This window comes from Carassius carassius, chromosome 31 (genome assembly GCF_963082965.1).
Source record: "Carassius carassius chromosome 31, fCarCar2.1, whole genome shotgun sequence".
Lineage (NCBI taxonomy): Eukaryota > Metazoa > Chordata > Actinopteri > Cypriniformes > Cyprinidae > Carassius > Carassius carassius.
This window is the reverse complement of record NC_081785.1, coordinates 27,288,728-27,310,148: the sequence shown is the minus strand read 5'-3', so window position 1 is coordinate 27,310,148 and position 21,421 is coordinate 27,288,728. Positions and strand designations below refer to the sequence as shown.

General features: G+C 35.8%; 1 protein-coding gene across 1 annotated transcript in view; it reads right to left on the bottom strand.

Annotated features, from left to right (window-relative positions):
* LOC132111821 (polypeptide N-acetylgalactosaminyltransferase 16-like) overlaps positions 1–16,815 on the bottom strand; it is a 49,202-nt gene extending 32,387 nt beyond the window's left edge. Inside the window, exons 1-6 of the mRNA XM_059519434.1 lie at positions 16,530–16,815; positions 8,614–8,795; positions 8,315–8,413; positions 7,572–7,639; positions 3,941–4,006; positions 2,100–2,221 (exon numbers count right to left, since the gene is read on the bottom strand). Of these exons, the coding sequence (XP_059375417.1) occupies positions 2,100–2,221; positions 3,941–4,006; positions 7,572–7,639; positions 8,315–8,413; positions 8,614–8,795; positions 16,530–16,718 (726 nt within the window). The 5' untranslated portion in view covers positions 16,719–16,815. The remainder of the gene's footprint in view (positions 1–2,099; positions 2,222–3,940; positions 4,007–7,571; positions 7,640–8,314; positions 8,414–8,613; positions 8,796–16,529) is intronic.
* Between the last annotated feature and the right edge of the window lie 4,606 nt (positions 16,816–21,421).

The following is a 21,421-nucleotide window of genomic DNA, read 5'->3' as shown; positions in this document are numbered from 1 at the left end:
TGACTGAAAGTTTCAGATGAAAATTAACAGTTACTGTGATGCATCTTAGAAACTTCCTTACACACTGTAGCTGTGTCCCAAATGATGCACTATACACTATACACCCATACACTATGTACTTATGCACTATGTACTCAATTACACTACAAAACTTCATAGAATAGTGCACAAGTACGTGATTTGGGATGCACCTTGTCTGTCTATTTTGGAGAACATGGAAGGACATGGTATCACAGGTCTGGTTATATTATTCTTCTTCAGTGTGTATAATTATTCAAGTAAACCTGTGTATTTTTTTTCATCTGTTTGATTGGCAGAAATCCATGAACAATTAGAAAATTTAAGAAAGAAACTATATACAGAAAATGCATCCGGATCAAAAATTGATATTAAGGCATTTGTAAGTTCTTTAAAATTGAGTTAACAGAGAAACAAAACGAACATTTAATAAAGGATATAACCTTATAAGAACTGCTAAAAGAGATTGCTAGATTAAAACCAAACAAACCGGCTCACACCAGTGGAGATTTTTTGCAAGGAAAAAATTTAATTTGATTTTTTTATGTCCCCTGTGTCATAGTGAAATAGGATCTGGAAGTTGGATACACTGTAATTCTGAAGTAGCAAACCATCACCATATATTCTGGACATGTCCAGTTATCCACTTGTTTTGGAAAAACTTACACAGGACATTAGAGGCCATATTGAAGATTAATATCCAATTTCAGTTTTATGTGTTATATTTGGTAAATCTGTATTTGCGTGAAACAAATGATAGATATTTATGGAGAATATTCCAGGTTGCAACAAAAAAGGCTATTACTCGTAAATGGCTCAAACTGATTCCACCCACCCTAGAAGACTGGAAAGCAATTGTAATTGAAATATGTAAGATTGAAACCCTTACATTTTCTTAAATATTAAAAAAGCAAAAGGGGGCTATTCTATGGAGTAAATGGAAAGAAATTTTGGACTCTGAGAATTAGTAATGTCAAAATAGGTAGTATGCCGTCCAGTACTGTCAATTTAATTGTAACTATGCAGGGTCACTAAAACCCTGCTGGTTTTTATTTATTTATTTATTTGTATTATTTTTTTTTCTGTGTGACACATCATTCAGGTTCTGTAAGCATTACAAAAATGTATCCTGAAATGCATAGGAAGTCAGCTGAATAGAACAGAACGTAACAAGGTTTTTTTTTTTTTTTTTTTTTTTTTTTTTTTTCTTCAGGCATTGTATCCTTTGATTCCCTTTACATAAAAAAGGTTCATAAATCCAAAACAAATTTAATTTTGCTTCTCCAACTATGCATGATTATTAAGTTAGTTTTGTTTTTGTCATTTTATTTTTATCTAGCATTGTTTTGTATTTGTTGTCTTACTCTGTCATTAGAAGCACTGATCTAGATAAGCTATTATTAAATAATACCACTCTGGGAGAGTTAGAATATATTTCTGTCAGGACCACTATCATCACAGATGATTAACAATTAGCATACAGTTTGGATTGGTTTATGGTTCTGTTCTGGGCAAGAACTCCCTAAGCATTCATGCAGCCTGAGCAGGGAGAGCAGCGATAACCCCCATAGGATAAACAGAGCAGAACCAACATAAATGTATTGGAGATATCATTAAAGTTCAATTATTTAATGTACACATTTTAGAAATGAGTCTGATTCAAAGGGGAATCAGAAGGCCGAATCCTAACTGAACGAGAGGAGGAGCTGGGGATGGAGGAGGGTAATTAGCTATTGTGCTGTGATAAGCGTTGTTTCCCTATAGGTAGATGAGGATCGGCTGAGAGTCAGCTGATGTGAGCTTGACTATTATGACCAGCCAGAACTACTTCTATGCTTAATATTTGATAATTTGTAAATATTTTGTCATTTTAGATTTATCTGTATGTTTTGAGACATTGTAGATAAATAGCCTAATCATATTTTACCTAAATGATATAAATAAATTGTTGTGTATTGGAACTCTTTTGATATGGGGTGGTCATATTTTGACCAAAAGCAAGAGGTTTTGCACCACCAGAGGTGTGTTCATGATGACATGTGTTGTGTTAGTATGTCCGACAGAGACGCCAGCAGATGCACCTCTTTGACTCTCTGGATCATGGGTTGCAGCCAGTCTGTGTTGACCTCACAATGACTGTCCAGGAAGGTAAGAATGGAGGCAGAAGCTGCGGACGCCCCTCTGACACGAGACCGGATCAGACCTGATCAACACCAACATATGTTCATTACAAAATAATTATGACAACACTAAATAATACATTCACTGAGTACATAGATGAAGCTTATCAGCTGAGGCTTGTTTCTGATGTTAACCCAGGTGAAAAAGTACACATTAATGTATTAAAAATATACTGTACTTGAAATTTAGATAGTATATTTATTGTACGATTGTACTCCTAACATGCTTACTTGAAGTGTGTTTAAAATGTAATGAATTGGATTTTAATTTATTTTTAAAAAGTAGCCTAGAAGTACTTTGGTAATAAATATATGTTTACTTATGCTTGCAAGAATTATGTGTAAACACAAGCATACTTTTTAGAGTATTTACAGAAAACACACTTATTTTGCTCTTACTTAAAGCATATTTTATGTTTACTTTGTGTAAGAACATAGTAAAATTATACAGTTTTAGTTATTTTAAAGTACATGTATCTTATTTATAAACCATATGTAGGCCATACAGCAATATATTTTGAAATATTTCTGTAATGAGCATCTACTTCGGCCTACTTTTCAGAAAGGACATTTTAAGATATTTCATAAAGTATATGAATTCACATTATCTATAAAATAAGAAAATGTATTCTGACATTGTACCAACTTATATTATAAATATAATTTTCAACTATGCCTTAGTAATAAATCAATATATTGTTCAGTTTTCATCTCTCATTCCATGGAGGTCCGAGCAAAGAAAAACATCTCCTGAATACACTGGAGTGTCCACACCAAAGAAAGTTCAACCCAGAGCTATGCAAAAAGCGACGAAGAGAAACATCCGAGACAAGTTTTCCAAAGCCATTAAATAAAAGGAAAGGAAAGAGTAAAGATATAACGTAGCAAGGACCAAATACATGTGTTTCAAATAAATGTTACACCATACTGCTGCTGGTGCTGTTGTTCTTACAATAAGCAAATTTAGATTGTATAGGCCTACAATAAATGAAATGGCAAACGAATATGTAATAAAAATCATTTGTTTTTATCGAAAGTAAATAATGAAACCACAAAAAAAGAAACAAAAATTATAAAAAAAAGTGTAACAATGTATCCAGTTTAATAAAATAAATGAGCACTAAACTGACTCCAATAAATATCATGCTAAAATGTTTAGACTATGAGCCATTCACACTTCCCAGAAAGGACTGATTATGGTTCTTTTGTATTGCAAACATGATACTTGACTCTGAACTGCTGTTAATCATTATTCTTTTGTCTATAATATTCTGACCATTGGTGACCGTCTCACAGATTGCCTACACTTCTTCAATTCATCGTTGTTGTTTTTAGGGAATACGCGCGAGCCTCGCGACACATTTACATTAATCTACACCCACCTCTAGCAGCGTGGGGTGTTGGAAAGTTCATAAACATTATACCATCACTCAGCCTTTTCAAACTTCCTTTTTGTCCCCAAACAAAGAATAAAAACAAACTTTGTTTGAAGTATATCGGGCCTTAGTGCTTAAAATGAATGACTACTAGTTGACCAGAAAAATCCTTAGTCGAGGGCAGCCTTAGTCATTATAGCATGTGCAACATGTTTTTTTTAATTAAAATGAAGTTGAAGATTTTTTTTCTTCATCAATTTGAAGAAAAATTACATTAAATTAATTTATTTCTGTGATGTGCAGCTGAATTTTCAGCATCATTCCTCCAGTCTTCAGTGTCACATGATCTTCAGAAATCACACATACCTTCCCGGCGCTCGTTTCTCAGGCAGCGCACCTTCGGGATCTGAGAGAGCAGTCGACAGTCTTCAGCTACAGAGAGACAAACAAAGAAAGGAGAGAGAGAGAGAGAGAGAGAGAGAAAGAGAGAGAGAGAGAGAGAGAGAGAGAGAACATCAGATTTCCCACAAATGAAATAGTGTGCAGCACAAATGTGCATATAAACATGTCAACATGATCATTTTAATAGGACAGTTAGACTGGAACACACAAGGTACACTTAAACAGTCCATGAATGAAACAAGCACACACACACACACACACACACACACACACAACGGAAGCGTGTCAGCGGTTGACCTTTGAGGAGGAAGGATTAATTACAGCTGGATCACGCTGACAAATCAGGTAAATCTAGAGCTCTATAGAGGAACCGCAGAGAGAAGTAAAACCTCTGACGAGCCAGGAATTCAGAAACAGATATGGTTCAATTTTTAATTAAATGATTTTCATTATGTTCTCCTGCACTGATGGTTATTGAACATCTGTATTCTCCTGCTGATGTGGGACGGACACGGTTCAGCAGCAGAGCACAAATGATGCTTTAGCTGAGTTTGCAGCTTGAACTGAAAATGATTATAAACAACAGACAGACAGAAACACACAACTCAATAACACAATAACAATAACAGAATCACAGTAATATTCTGAAATATTATTACATAAAAAAAGTCAATGGTAATATATTTCCAGCTGTTTTTCCAGCATCATTCCTCCAGTCTTCAGTGTCACATGATCTTCAGAAATCAGAATAATATGATGATTTGCTGTTCGAGAAATATTTCTGATTATTATCAATGTTGAAAACAGTTATATTTTTGATTAACACGTCCCACCCAATCAGTATAGATTAGCTCTATTTCCTCCTGGAAAAAAAGTAAAATCTAAAATAACTGGTTTTATTCAAGACAAAAAGTTATTGAAGTGTAACTATTACAGATTTTGTTATAATTCTCATTCATTTTTATACTGTGTTTTCACTTTTATTTAGTAGTTTTATTCTATTTAGTTTTAGATATTTTAGTACTTAAACTTTAAATGAAAATGAGAAACGACTCCTTGGCAACTTACTTTTTTATATCTTATTTGATTTCAGTTAATGTTTATTTTATTTAAAGTAACAAAGAATTTCTAATAATAAAAAATACATTATTTTTCACAGGTTTAGTTTTATTTATTTTAGTTCTCAATAATAACCTAGCTCTGAACATAAACAACAAAACAAATGTTTACAGTATGTGTTAAGTCAGGTAGAAAGGAAAACTTAAGGAAAACATTAAGGAAAGAGAATTATGTTGAATCAGAAGCGCAATTGCAATCCATATATGGGCGGTTCTTTTGATATGAGAATATAGAATGTGTGTGTGTGTGTGTGTGTGTGTGTGTGTGTGTGTGTTGGAGAACTGGAGAATGAAGGCGCAGAGGAAGCATCGCAGATGGTGAAGGGGAGGATAAAGCACAGATTAGCGTCAGGACAAAAGTCAAGTCACACTCTCTCTCATGGCAGATGTCAGCGTGTTTCACACTGTGCTGTCAGCTAGCATGTGTCTCACAAACGTGTGTGTGTGTGTGTGTGTGTGTGTGTGTGTGTGTGTGTGGACTGTTGTTGTGATTTGTTTCGAAAGGAGGAAATGGAATGTGTGAAATGTGTATTCAGTATTAATTACAAAGGGATCTCCAGCATCACGATCGGTTTTCTGCTTCAGTCGGTCCAACTCCTCAGTGCTGGGTCATGTGGCTGGATGCCAGGATGTGGCTGTGCGGTTGCTAAGATTACTCTGTCTGTTGCTTTTGAGGTTGCCAGTGTTTTCTGTCTGAAAGTTTCTCAGTTCTGTTTAAATGGCTTGATTAAAATATAATAATCAAAAAGGATGTCTAAACAACTGAATTAATAAAAGTTTAACAATTTAATAATTCATTACATTTTTAGCCATACACTGTTAAACAAACCCATCTGTTTTTACTAAGTAAAACTGGTATCTGTTATTCAGTAAAAAAGTAAACAACTTGTAAATCTTACCATTTAAAACTGTTGTAATTTACAGAAACAAAACCAAATCCTTTAAAAATGTACTGACCATCAAGCCACATGATGAATCTTTTCCATATTTTGAGGTAATAGTTGTCAGGGCTCAGGTTTGATCTGTCTCTTTCTCCTGGAGGAGCCTTTTTTTGTTTCTGTTTGCACGTGCCGGCCAAGATCAGCTGTTCACATTTTGCCATCGGCGTGGTTGTGCACGTGTTGATTGTTTTGTTTTTCACTTGCGCGTGCCATCCGCATTCAGCTGATTGTGCTTTGCAATCAGCGCGGTTGTGTATGCGTTCTCAGCTGTTTGTCATGTCCTCATTTATTTTTTCCCTATTTAAATCTCATGGTTTCTCTTTGTCTTTGCCAGTGTGTTTTGTTGTTGATGCTTTTTACGCGTTTCTTGTTTTGATTCATCAGTTATAGTTTTGTATTTTTTTTCAGTTTCTATTTTTTTCTGCCCAAACTCTTGTTGCATTTCTACTGCATCTGGGTCCTTCATTTCAGCGACACCTGACAAATAGTAATATACAGAAGATACACAGTGTCATACACAGACACAAATGCAGTTTTTGACACCAATTGGCTTAGTTTGGTCAGTGTTAAGTGTTTTGGCTCCAAATTGAATTGAATTCAATTGTGTCCTTTTGTCAGTAGAAAGAGCTCATCAAGTGCTTTTATATATATATATATATATATATATATATATATAATTAGGTAATCACAGTGTGCCAATATCTCAATATAAAGCCATATCTCACATCTACGAGAGTGATATTGTGTTTATACACCAGTTTGACAGTGTGTCAGAGTGACAGAGTGTCTTTAAAAACCCTTTTGTGCACAACTACTTCCTTCCGCCTCAGATTCAAATCTCTGTTTGACAGTTTATAGGGTTGCCACCTTCAGCGAGGCAAAATAAGGGACACCTACTCATGATCCTTAACAGCCCTCCAAACCTTTTAGTATAAAGAATGGCTTAGTGCAAATAGCAGCAGATGTTAATTGCATTTCAGTGTTTTGTAGTACATTATAAAACAGCATGTGATAATAACAATGTATTGTAGATGAGCAAATCTAACCAGAATTGAACTGGCTCACGAAAGGTCTTCCAGTGTTTTAGTTCAGAATCCTGATATTAATGAGACTTGAACACTTGAAGCATCTTTGGCAACAGCAGAGCGGTCTTATCTCATTGTCAATATGTGTGTGTGTGTGTGTTTTGTGAGGTGCATGTGTTCCTCATTCCAAAAAGAGGAGAGCATAAAGCACCGCTTGAACTCAACACATGATCTCTGTAAAGGGAAAAATCCTGTCTCTCTTTAATGCTCCACAACATCAATAACAGCAGAGCTACACGTCTGATTGTGCCGTTTGTTTCCTCATCATGGCAACAGCAGGGCTCAGTGATGTACAGAGAATGAGAAATATATTACAAAGAGCTCCACAGCTAAAGTATCCTCAAAGTTCAAATATGAGCACATATATTCACAGGAAACTTTATCATCATTCACTACTTTCAAGTTTGTGTGTGTGTGTGTGTGTGTTGAAATGAAATGATGCTCTACTTACGGTTGGAGCTAAAGTCATCCACAAGGATAATTTCCTGTATCAAGTGAGGTGGGCTTCTCATCAGTACACTAAAACAAAAACAACAGGATAAAAAAAGAGAAATGCACTATGATAAAGCTAATATGATAACGTGTGGTACAGAAAAAATATAAGAAACTAAAATTAAATCAGCTTTGAGAGCACGTGTCCCCTGGTGTTTCAGGGGCCCAATGCAGCTTGCGTATTTTGTGTATGGGGAGATCGGCTCTGTCTGCACCGTATTTCTTCAATGTCTGTCTAGTTTGAACTTGCAGCTTCCTCACAGCTGCTGTTTTCACGTTAGCTTTGCATTCAAATATTTCAACTCAAAATCAGTATTTCAGGACTAATTATCCACTTATGTGGCAGGTAGCTGTGTAATAAGCGGGATAATGCATATCCAGACATTTGTTATTGAAGAATAACCCCCTTCAGGGCGATACAAGATCCTGATCACTCCGTCAGGGGGTTATTCTGCAATAACAGCTGGCTGGATGTGCATTATCTGTTACATAACGTCCCTCAGAATGTCACGACCGACCAGTCAGATTGAGTATTTCAGACAGCCATGTATACTAATATATCTTGTTATTAAATAATCCTTAGATTAATCGATTATTTTGAAGATTGTGTTGCAGCCCTATCACTGAATCTACCTAGATACATTGTTTTGTGTCAAACCCGATCTCACAGCTCTGTGATTTCAGTGCAGTGTGGGCTGTCACCTTTTAATAGTGCGCAGCAGGGTGGAGCGTGCCTCATTGTGAAAAGTGATGATGATGCTGGTGGGCGGCAGGTCAGGGTCAAAGGTCATGGAGGCACATCTGTGAATGCAGCAAACACACAGAGTGAATCATGGCTTTCATTGTCAATATTAAATCTACTGTAGCTCACCACACAGCCATAAGGAATTGATTTGCACATGGTAAAATGTGTTAAACAGAGTTTAGAGTACTACACTCCTATTGGTAGCCGAATGCTCAATTAAATTAGCCCAAATATGTAAAAAATGGCAACATGTTACCGATAGTGGCGTGTGTCTCTGATGGCGCGTTCGCTGCCGAGCCGGTCGCTCTCCTGCAGGTTGAAGGCATGCTCTCTGTACGGATCCTCACCTGTCTTCAGCTGCTTACTGGATAGAAAAGCCTTTTCATCAAACTGGCCCAAGAGCTGACTCTGCTGCTCCAGCTTTGGAGCATGAGTCACCTGACACACACACACACACACACACACACACACACACACACTGGATTATCCACTGGTGATGCTGTTAAATAAATGTCTCACTTGCAGAGTCCTCACTGAGATGAAATATTATACTATAATAAAACATAACTGTACTACCATATTATTAACCCTGTTAAGACTGACATATGAAATAATAGTCATTATAATCTATACTTTTTTTAAAATGGAAAATAAACATTGTTCATTGTTAGTTCATTGTTCATTGTAATTCTGAAAGAGACAGTTTACCTAAAAATGAAAATTCAGTCTTTTTATTCAGCTTGCACTCTTTCTGAAGCTGGTCACTGTTCCCAGGTGGCATTATAACATCGCAAGGGTGAGAAAATAATGACTGGCTGACTTTCATTTGGGGTGAAGAAAAGAAAAGAAAAGAAAAGAAAAGTTTTAAAGTATTAAAACAAGTAGTAATGAAGTAGTAAACTCAGCAGATAACCTGACTGCACCATTTGTTGTAATGATCAAATCATGCAATTTGTTGATTAGTGGTGTGCTATTAGTAAAATAAAAACCTCCTACATTTTCTAAATGTACATATCACATAGCATTTCATTTGTAAAATGTACTAAAATTATTAACTTTGTGTTGCAAAAATATCCCTTTGTACTTTGTATTAGGCATCAGTTTGGCCTACATATATTTTGTTTAAAATTAGTTGAACACTTATTTTCAATGCTGCAACAGTCTAATAATTTATTCAAAAACACAACAACCAAAAACAACTGCTGAAAGATTTTCTGACATTGCTGAAAAACGGAGAAACTGAGTTCTCTATGGATGATGCAAAAGTAAACTTTGAGTCTTAAAAGCCACAAAGTTGTTTTTTTTTTTACATTCTTTCCAAATAAGACAATGAATAGTTTAACCAGTGTTTGTTTCCAATCCATTTTAATGAGTCATATACTGTATTATGTATGATGCTCAGGTAGAGAATGTGTGATATTATTTCCGTGTAGAATCATGATTGCATTTCTTTTAAGAATTGTTTTTTAAGTTCAACAAAAATGGAGCTCAAAGAAGAAGAGACTCAAGCTGTGAGCCGGAGATACAGTGTAAAGCATTCATATCCTGAGAGAGAGAGGCAGAAACAGAAGTGGAAATCCCTCTACACTCCATAAACACTCTCAGAAAGGGCAGCGGATGCTATATAATGCACTCGGAGTATAACCTGCTCTATCCAAACCTCTGTTCAGACACCTGCTGTGACTTCACTTCGGAAAGTGCAGAAAAGGCACCAGTATGCACAGTTGAGAACGCATCTGTATTTATTGACATTTGCTAAATTCTTACGTCTGCAATGGTTTTTCCACTTCAGCATTAATTACATTCATTTGACAGATTTAGGACTGCATAAAACCACCATCAAACTCAACACCGGCGTACCACAGGGCTGTGTGCTGAGCCCATTCCTCTACTCCCTCTACACCCACGACTGCAAGCCTGTGCATGGATCCAACTCCATCATTAAGTTTGCAGATGACACCACAGTGATTGGCTTCATCAGAGACAACGATGAGACTGCCTACAGGGAGGAGGTGTAAATGATGTTCATAGTTTCTTCCTATAGTGTATATACACTTTTACATAATCCATCTGTATAGTATGTTCATAGTACACCTATCTGTATATCATGCTGATAGTATTTATAATCTACAAATTATGTACATAATATGTATCTGTATAGTTATTGTACATATTGTAAACCCTGTACTTACTGATTATTGCACTTCTGGTTAGATGCTAACTGCATTTCGTTACCTTGTACCTTACATGTGCAGTGACAATAAAGTTGAATCTAATCTAATCTAATCTAAAACTGAAATTGAGATTTGGCTTAGTGGCTTCATTTTTATTGAACAATAATATTTATTATTATTATTAGAAAAGCAATATGGCTTAGAGCAATTAATAAATCAAAAAGGCTGCAATTTATTTAAATAATACTAAAAAATAATAATTAGTATTATTAAAACGAATTGCAGACTAATAATAATGATGATGATGATCGTTATTATTATTATTATGTTTGCCAAATTGCCCTACTTGTTCAATTCAATGGAAGCTTGTTGATAATTGCAACTTTTATCTTGCAATTCGGATTTTTTTTCTCAGAATTGTGGGATGTTTTGCAATGGCAAAAAAGAAAAAAAAGAAACAATTGTGCATTTTTATTCAGTGGTGCAAACAAGCTTTCATTTAAATTGCAATCACCCTAAAACAGATGCAATAAAGTCACATATCAGTGAGTTTTTGTCTCCACATACTCCACTCCAGACTGTGACATGGTCAGTGACATGTGCTTTAGTTTCATTTGCTGAAGCTGCTAGCTTATGCTTTTCCCACACATTCCTCAGGTGTGAAAGCCATCTCCTTGCTATGAAGCTGCAGGCTGCTCTAAATGTGTCCTCAATCTCATGTTCTCATGTTTAATTCCATCAGCAGCTCTGAACGGGGCTAATGAGATGCACATGCCACTGGCTATGACAGAACACATCTGCGGTGGAAGCCAACAGATGCACAGCACACAGTCTATCTGTTATTCAGGCTGATGAACAGCAACTAGAACATTTTTCTGAAACATTTGTTTTGTTCTTTGTGCATTGAGTCTGGAGGAGATACATCACGTATCCTGCAAATGATATGGTTTCCTCTCAAATACCACATAATCATTCAGTGACAACTGTTTGCCTTCTTTTTTAATCAAACTGAATTTTATGATAAAACTGAATATTTTCAAATTCACATTCACACAACTAAATTAAAATGAGGATTTTTGCATTGACAACTAGTTGAAATAAAATGAGTTTATATATATATATATATATATATATATATATATATATATATATATATATATATATATATATATATATATATATTAGGGATGTCCCGATCAGGTTTTTTTGTCCTCGAGTCCGAGTCCGAGTCATTTGATTTTGAGTATCTGCCGATACCGAGTCCCGGTCCGATACTTCTATAATACATAAAAAAAGAATAAAGAAGAACGAAAAAACAGATCCAGGATCTTCAATAAATTACATTTTGAAATATATTCAAATATAAAACAGCTATTTTAAATAGGCTAGTAAAAATATTTCAAAATCTTACTGTTTTGCTGTACTTTGGATCAAATAAATGCAGGCTTGGTGAATAGAAGGGACTTCTTAAAAAAAAAAAAACCTTAACAAGCTTACTGTTCAAAAACTTCTGACTGGTAGTATAGGCAACTTTATTTTTTCTCTAATTTCTAGCTTTTAATTGGCTTAGAAATCTATAAATGCTGGACAATAACAAATAATAATGATTTGTTTATATACTTCAAACACTGTTTATCACATAATGCAGAATAGTTTCTATACTGTAATAAATACTATGTCAATCAGCACTGCATTGTTCATACTTTATTTATCACCTGCTAGAGATGACTGGAAGAACAATTTATTATCGTGATCGTATATTAATGTCTTCGTGTTTGCATAAGTTTCTGTTTTCCTGTGAGCACCACAGCATAGCTGGACGCTTTTGTCCATATTAGGAATATCCTGATATCAGCGCGAGAGCGCGCTCCGGCTTCGAGTATAAATGAAACACACACTGCATGAGAGTTTAGCGCTCTGTGATGTTCATCTCGCTGTATCCTGAGTCCGAATGAAATATCAGGTCATGCGCAAACTATCATGTCTCTTTGAGTTTGAATCTATATTTATTTACACCAGCTCTTGAAAACAAAGTGATGTCATGCCGCACGCGTTGCTGTTTCTGTGTGGAGTCAAAAGGGTCTAACTCTGTGCCACCGCATAACAAAAGATGTGTTAAAAATTAATGAGAATATATATATATATATATATATATATATATATATATATATATATATATATATATATCCGAGTCCTGATCGGGAGGTAACGTCCGATTCCGATCGAGTCTGAAACCACGCGATCGGGCCCGATTTCCGATCATGTGATCGGATCTGGACATCCCTAAATATATATATATATATATATATATATATATATATATATGTCATCATTTATTTTATTTCACTTAAAGTTATTTTGAGAAATTTTGGGGGGAAAATGGTTTTAGTTTTACTTACAGAAAGCTTGATTTTGTAGATCATTTGTACAAAGACGTTAATATGCTCACTAATTTGATTTATTGTATAACAACACAAGAAGCGATCAAGCCCTCAGTCGAGTTATCCCTGATATGAGGCATCTGGTTTGTGTTGTGTGTGTCCAAGCGGCTGGCTGTTTACACGCATCAAATGGACAAGTACAACAAAATCAAACCAGGCCATTAGCAGAACAGCACTAACATAATCAGTTTGTGCTTGGGAGCACCATGCAGACGATGCTGGGAAAAATGTGCAAATGTTGCTCACTCCGCTTTGCCTAAAAGGCACATCGAATAAATCCACTGATCAAATAACTCTTCCTAAACAGATCCAAACAGAGCATGAGAGAGAGAGATGCTTGCACTGATATTTCAGTGTTTGTTCCCCTTATAAAAGAACATTAGCGGAGACTGATGCTCTGCGAACATGCCTCAGTACAGACAGGATCTGCCATTAGCTCAGAGCAAATAAATAAATGTGCTGTGCAACGATACTCCAGAGACACTGGCCATAAAAAGCCTGAATTACTGCTGTGATAAAGCACCCCAATTTATTTAATTTATCCACATAGGCTATCCTTTTCTTTCAGGACTTGTAAATGCATGTCTGTCATTGATAGAGTGAACGGGCAGAGTGGACAATCATTTCATCTTGTTTTACAGGCAGAGGCACGAAATACAAGGGCAGATCAGATTTCAAAGCAGGCTAATGGATTGCAGGATTAGTAGAGAATCACTATCAGTTCACAGCGGTCAGCTAATGCCTATGAGGACAAGACCAGCACTGCTGAATGCTTATTAGTAATGTGACTGCAAGGCTCTAATAGTTGAGCATTTTAAGGTGATCAGCATTCACTGATGGTAGTGTTAGCGCTTTCTAGAGTCGGTTACAAACTTGTGCTTTCACCACACACGCCTCAGATGTCAGGCCAATCACCTTCCAGATGTTCTCTGTCTTAAAACTGCAGGCTTTACAGTAATCCACTATTCACTGACTATAGTATGGAAGCTCGCTTCTGCCATGGAATAGAAAAGAATGCTATATCTTGCAATTCTGACTTTATATCTCACAATTCCTAGATCTCCGAGTTGGAAGAAAAAAAGTCTAAAATGTGAGATTAAAAAAAAAAAAGTAACATTTAGGATAGGTAACACTTGTTAACTAATAACTACGACATTTTTCTCAATAAATTCATAATTTGCTGCTTATTAATAGTTAGTAAGGTAGTTGTTAGGTTTAGGTATTGGGTAAGATTAGGGTAGAATAAGGTCAGGTGGAATAACTCATTAATATGTTCTTAATTAGCACTAATACATGGCTATGCATGCTTGCTAATAAGCAACTAATAGGTGTTACCTATTCTAAAGTGTTACCCAATTATTTTTTATTTCATTTTCTTTTCAAATAAAAATAGGCTTCCACAGTTTTCAGTCAAAATAAAACTTTGATGGTTTAATATTTGAAAACAAAGAAATGAAAACAGCCATACATAGTAGTATTTTAATGTTATTGCTGTAATGTAAAAATAAAATTATTGTTATCATTACTACTACTACTTCTATGATTATTATTATTATTATATTATTTTTCTTAAACGATACATTTTTAGTGTTACCTTGAAATATATTAATATATGCTGTTTTTTTATTCAGTAATCTGTATATTTTAAGTTGCTACTACTACTAATATTATTTATTATTATTATTTTGTCAAATATTGAATAATTAAAAAGTTGTTTTGTAAATATTGTGTGAAAACATTTTCATAAAATTTCAGCACATACCTGTACATCACACTTGCTGTAATTAAATTGCATTAGCCAATATAAATATATACTGTAGAAATATATATTTTAGCCATCCCACTCACTAAATGTGACATTACAGAGATCAGTGTAGTGGAAATGAAACAGTCCATGATCTGTAATTATTATGCAACCAGTGGTGAAAATACATGTGTTAAGACAAAAGTTTGATATTTTCTCCAGGATAACAGGTTTGAATCGAGAGCACTGATAAACACATATTGATGTGGTTGTGCTGTTGCCATGGAGCTCAGGACACAGTTCAGGGACGCAGCACTGCCTCTCCTGATGTTTGATCTCATTCTGTTCTTGTTTTCTTCTTCTAGTGCTCACATGCATGCATTGATCCTGTGATATTTCTGCATGTGTAGAATCATTTCAAAACAAATCGCAAAACTTTGCATATTACGCATTCTTTTAAGAAGCCAGCAGATGTCTGAGGAGTAAAACCAGAGCGTTCTCTCTCTACCTGATGAATGTGGAGACAAACTGTGAGAAGCACAACAAACAGAAAACAGCCGTAGAGCACAGATGACTCAGATCGCCTGCAAATATCTACAACTCCTAATGATTCGACTCAATAAGCCTAACTTTGTCAATTTAAATGACCTGAGTTATGAATTTGAAAAAGAATAAAGCAGAGCTTCCTCAACCATATCAACACCAGTTATATATCATCAGTCAGGTTTGGTAGTATTTTATATTAATTAATTATATCCGACTGTATCATATTTAATTACAATTTCTAAGGCATCTAAATGATAAACATGATCAAAACGTTCTTAAATCTGTTGCACACAATCTACTTCAAGCCTTCTGTCGTCTAATTGATACTCATTTATCATCAAGTAAAAGGTATTTTAGAGTAACTGTCTATTTTCAGCTCGTGTCTTTTTGCTGTCAAATCTTCACTGATTAACATTTTCATGTTGTTAGTAATATTTCAAGATGCACATTTACAACTGAGGTTTACATTTTTTAGAAAAATCATGTTGAAATGTGAGTCTCAAATGTGATTATCAGGCTTTTGAGGAACATTTATTTGTTGTTCTCTCAGTCATCATTGCATCGCATTGTACTATAGGTTTTGAATCTGAGTGAAGACTGATTTATCATTTTATGTAAGTATCTGCTGTACTGTTATAAAGAAAGATCTAGATTTACAAGCTCTCAGAATTACATATTACTTTTTGGTCACATAAATATCAGCGTCTGCACCAACTAGCATATTTTTGCTCAGTTTGTACTTCTAAATAAAACTGAACGGTTTTCCCTCACATATTCTGACTATTATTTCATATGTCAGAGATAGGGTTAAGTTTGAGCAGTAATCTAAATACAGTGAATGCTATGTTCCAATTTTTTTGGAATGTTGGCATCTAGAATAAAAATACTCTGTAAGAACTAGATCCAAATTTAAATTTGAATCCCAATGTGAATCCAGAGCAAATGTCCGATTACATTTTTGCTGGATTACTGATAAGGGACACGGGATGTTATTGATAGCCTGAACAGTTTAGAGTAGGTTAAACCCTAACAAAGGAAACACATGGATCACACACACACACACACACACACACACACCTGCAGCTGGATTAAGGAAAAGCCTCTTACATGCACCTGACATCATGCTGACACACACACACACACACACACACACACACACACACTGGCTCCATACATCAGCTCGATCATAGAAGCACAGATAAACGAGTGCATTGCAGCAGTGATCAGCATGCAGCCCAACATCATCATCATCATCATCATCACTCACGATCAGAGGAAGAGTGCGCTCCTCCAGCCTCCCTTTCTGCCCGTGGTTCTTCAGCTGGGAGACCGACGACGACGAGGAGGAGGAGGAGGATGAGGAAGGTTTGCTGTCCTGCCACAGGTAATAGAAGGTGCCGAGGATCCAGGCCACGGTGAGGATGAGGATGGCGTTGGCCCGAATCCTGCGCATCATGAGCGGCTCTAAACGCTCGGCGACCCGCTGCGAGTGTCTGCGCTGTCTGGACGATGATGATGATGATGAAGCCGTGCGCAGTGAACACACACTCTCTCTCTCTCTCTCTGTGGCTGGTTTCACTCAGGTCCTAAAGCCCGTCTGTCCTCACACATCAATTCACTGTAAGTGAAACTGCGCCAGACATCGCGCGCCTGCCTGATCAACATCATAAGTGCGACGTGTACGGCTTTACCATCACATTATATTTAAACTATCATATTTAAACTCTTAAACACACCTATCTTTTTCTTTATCAGGAAATGACTGGCGAAATGGTGGTTTAAATGCAATTTGCTTAAAGTAAAAAAAAAAAAAAAAAAAGCTTTTTTATTTTCTATTTATTTTAAGACATTAACAATTTTGTAACCCGGTTGCCAGAGAATAAGACAAAATGTCTAAAATGTAAAGAAAAAATATATGCAAAAATGGGTCATATTATAGCGTGGCAAGTTCAGCTTAATCTTAAGAGTCAGTTAAAATGTTAATGATAAACTTTTTAACATATTCTAAAATAATGGAATCATTTAATTGATGTTTTTTTTATTATTATTATGTGTATACACTAGGCCTACCCTGTATAAAATGCATATTTAATGGCATCAAGAAACAATAATGCTTAATAGATCAGTATTTCAAATGTAGAGTAAAATTCAAGATTTTTAAATGTTTTAATTAAACGTTTTCACCGATGCTTTATTTAAGTGATACAGTAAAAACTGTACTATTATGAAATGTTATATACCATTTAAAAAGCAGGTTGTTGTTGCACATCAGCAGGATCAAACTCCAGACAGCTGCTCCATGACAGGTCTCTTTACCAGCTCTGATAGTGAGCCACAGATGTTTTACAGATGAAATTGACATTGCATAATTACAAAGGCAAAAAAATAAACAAATAACCAGGTATTTGAGTCATTGATTATTTCAGAGCAGAATTTTGATTTTTTTTTTGTGATGTTATGAGTCTGCTGGAGCTCATCTCTTTACATCAGCTCTGTGCATTTTTACAATGTATATTGATGAGTGTAACATCTGTGTTTTCTCTGCTGTTCTCCTCTCCTCTAGAAGCTGGAACGATAAACAAGACCCACCTGATCCTGCAGTCTCCAGAATGAAGCGCATGAAGATCCTACTCACTCTCAGAGCCACAGCTGACATTCACAGGCCTTGTGTTTCTTTCTTTTCTGCTGCCTCAAGTGTGCAGAAATTACTGTCTTCTGTATAAAAAAAAAAAAAGAAAAAAGCCAAGCAACCACCCACAACACCCTAACCGTACTGCAATGTGCATCATTTGATGAATCAAAGTTTCATCACAGACCTTTTCTACAAGCTGAAGTGAATACAAATATATGGAAGGTGCATGGTGTCATACAAGAAATGAATGCGCTATATAATATATATTCATATATTCTAAGAGGAAGTGTTTTTGAAGTGAATTTTTTTCAGTGAAAGGCCATAAAATGAAAGGGAAAGGGAGTTCTGGGAATGTCAAATTACAGGTTTCAATTCAATACAATTCACATTTATTTGTATAGTGCTTGTCATGAAACACTAACTAATAAAATAAATAAAATTAATTACTTTTTTTTTCACTTCCAAAAAATGTTAGTATTTACTGTAACATTTCATGAAATGTCCCATTTTTATAATATACAGTAAGGGAAATTAACCATTAATCAGTTAAGAGGTTTTTAATGCAGTGTTTTACTGAATTACAAGCTGTGTTTTTACAGTTCCTGACTACAGTCAGCTTGTAGTATCCTAGTATTATATCTGCTGGACTTTTCTGACTGCTGCACTGCAAAGATAACATTCCTCCAAACACAATAAACACTGAGAGAGGACTTGATGGTGCAATCAAAAGTTCACGCTCAGTAGAACTGCCAAGGTTTGGTGTGAGATGACTGGCTCGTCCTCGGCATGACTCGTGTAGTGTAGCAGACTGATGAGGCTTCAGCAGGATCTTGGAAGAGCAGAGGCTCAGAGTATCATCTGCTGGTTCTGCTGCTCAAGCCAATGTTGTTTTGTTAGCTTGTCCTTGGCTTCTGAGCTGAGCGTGTGTCCTGGTCAGTGCCAACTGCACAACATATGTTTGTCCAAATCATAATTGTTCTCAGAATCAGGGTTATTATAGTTAACTAAAGCTAAAACTAACTACATATAACTTCGATGTACTAACAAACTAAAACTGAAATAAAAATCAATACAAACTGCACATACATACATACAGTACATACATACATACATACATATGACTAAAACCTTCAAATTAATTTTTTTTTTTTTGTTAAAATGCATAAAACTTTTGTTCCTTGAAATAAAGTATAACAACATATTGCTTATAATAATATATATATATATTTCATTAAGTTGATCTACTAAAAAAACTTAAATAAGAATAAAAAACTAATTAAAGGTCCTGTTCTTCGTGATCCCATGTTTTAAACTTTAGTTAGTGTGTATTGTTGTATTTAGAGTATAAATAATATCTGTAAAATTCTAAAGCTCAAAGTTCAATGCCAATCGAGATATTTTATTTAACAGTAATCGCCTACAAAAAACGACCCGTCTGGACTACATCCCTCTAGTTCCTGCAGTAATGACGTCACTAAAACAGTTTTTTGACTAACCTTCGCCCACATGAATACACAAACAGGGGGCGTGGTCTTGTTGAGCTCCGTCGGAGAAGAGGAAGAGCTGCGTTTGTGTTTGTCGCCATGTCGTCGAAACGCTGTTATTTTCATCTCTGAGTCCAATCACCTTTGTTTGGGCTTCCCAGGGACGCTGTACTTGGAGATTAATGGTTACAATTTATGTTTAACTCGGTTCCCAAAATTATAATCCACATGTAAAACTATGTGCAGCACATTTTACTGAGGACAGCTTCCTCAATCTCAATCAGTTTAATGCCGGATTCGCACAAAGATTATTCCTGAAAGATGGAGCAGTTCCCTCTTTGTCTGGAGAAGGGGTTGTTTATGGACCACAACCGGTAAGTGTATTTTATTATTTAAGTTGGTGCGTTTAACAGTTTCTGTAACTTATTACACAAAGGGCAACGCTGTTTAGCTTTTTTAACTAGATGTTAGGGCTGTGCAAAAAAACGAATGCGATTTTCATGCGCATCTCATCAGTAAAGACGCTCCTGTGATTATAAGTACATCTCCAGCACATGCTCCTGCACACTTGCTTCTTAAAACTAGTCCAAAACTAGTCCAATCATGTTTCCTGGAGGGCAGCGCACGCTCAGCTGCTGTCGAATCACAACACAGGAACCGCTGGCCCAATCAGAACTCGTCACGTATTTCTGAAGGAGGGACTTTATAGAACAAGGAAGTCAACAGCCCGTTTTTATGACAGTGAAAACAGCGGTATACATATAGGTAAATTGTGTGAAAAATACTGTTTTTTTACACGCGAAACATGAACACATATTATATTGCACACTGTAAACACAATCAAAGCTTTAAAAAAGCACGAAAAACGGGACCTTTAATAACCATATTATAGGCTATTTATACACACACAATAATTCCAAAACTTAAATTCATTTTAAAAATGAAATATACCATAAAAATTATACAAACAGTTTAAACAAACCTCACTTCGCTTAATAGAAGATGCATGTTTATTAGATTTGTCTTTCACCTCAGATTCAATGTACAATCTCCACATTCACATCCATATCAACCAATACACTTCAGGCCTGTTACAAAGGATTCGATGTAAGTGAGCGTGCCTTTGTTTGAGAAACAGTTCAGGTCGTGGTTTACAGTTAACTCAAAGCACAAGCACCTGACAACAGTGTTAAGTGGACAGATGGAATAGGAAGCCAGAAAAACACTGCGACATGATTGCACACATAGGTGAAACATTCCTTACAGTAAAGACATTGTGTTAATAATAAATTAAAACCACTCAAGTTACCAAACGAGAAAAAGTGGCATGCTACAGTGATTGTAGAGTCCTCGCTCCGCTCTCTGAAACCTCATACAACCCAAACCACTCGAAACATTAGACACAATGGCTTCGTTAAAAAACATACACATCCAGACTTCTAGCCGTAAACAAGTCATCTTAGAAACTAGAGGAAGCATTCTTCTTTCCAGCCTATAGCAGAAAAACACGGTCAAATTTACAGTAAAACACAGGTACGCCAGATTTGCCAGCCAGTAACTGGAATTCAATTATTTCACAATGCAGAAAAACACTGTATTTAATAATACAGTAATTTACCAGATTTCAATTTAGTGGAAAAGAATGCATTTGGTAAACTACCGTATTACTAAAAATACCGTATTTTGTTTAGAAGTAACTTGTAATTAAATAACACTGAGGACAACCCTGTCCAGTATTTGACTGTAAATGATCTGCGGTGTGTGTGCCAGTGCTGGCCTTTCTGTAGAGGGCCCACATTAAGGTTTATATCTGGAGTCTGATTTCATCTCAGACTAACAGAGTGAAGCAGATCAGCTCAGAGTAACAGTCCTGAGCACCTGAAGGTGCACACAAACACAGGCCTTTACTCGCCACTAAAGGCACGGGACAAAGCGCCATGTTGAATGAAAAGGTACACTGTGCGCAAAGAAGAAAAGGTGGGATGTGAGGGAATAAGTGCTTCTCGGGGGAAAGAGAGACGTGAGGTCCGTGTTGTGCATCTA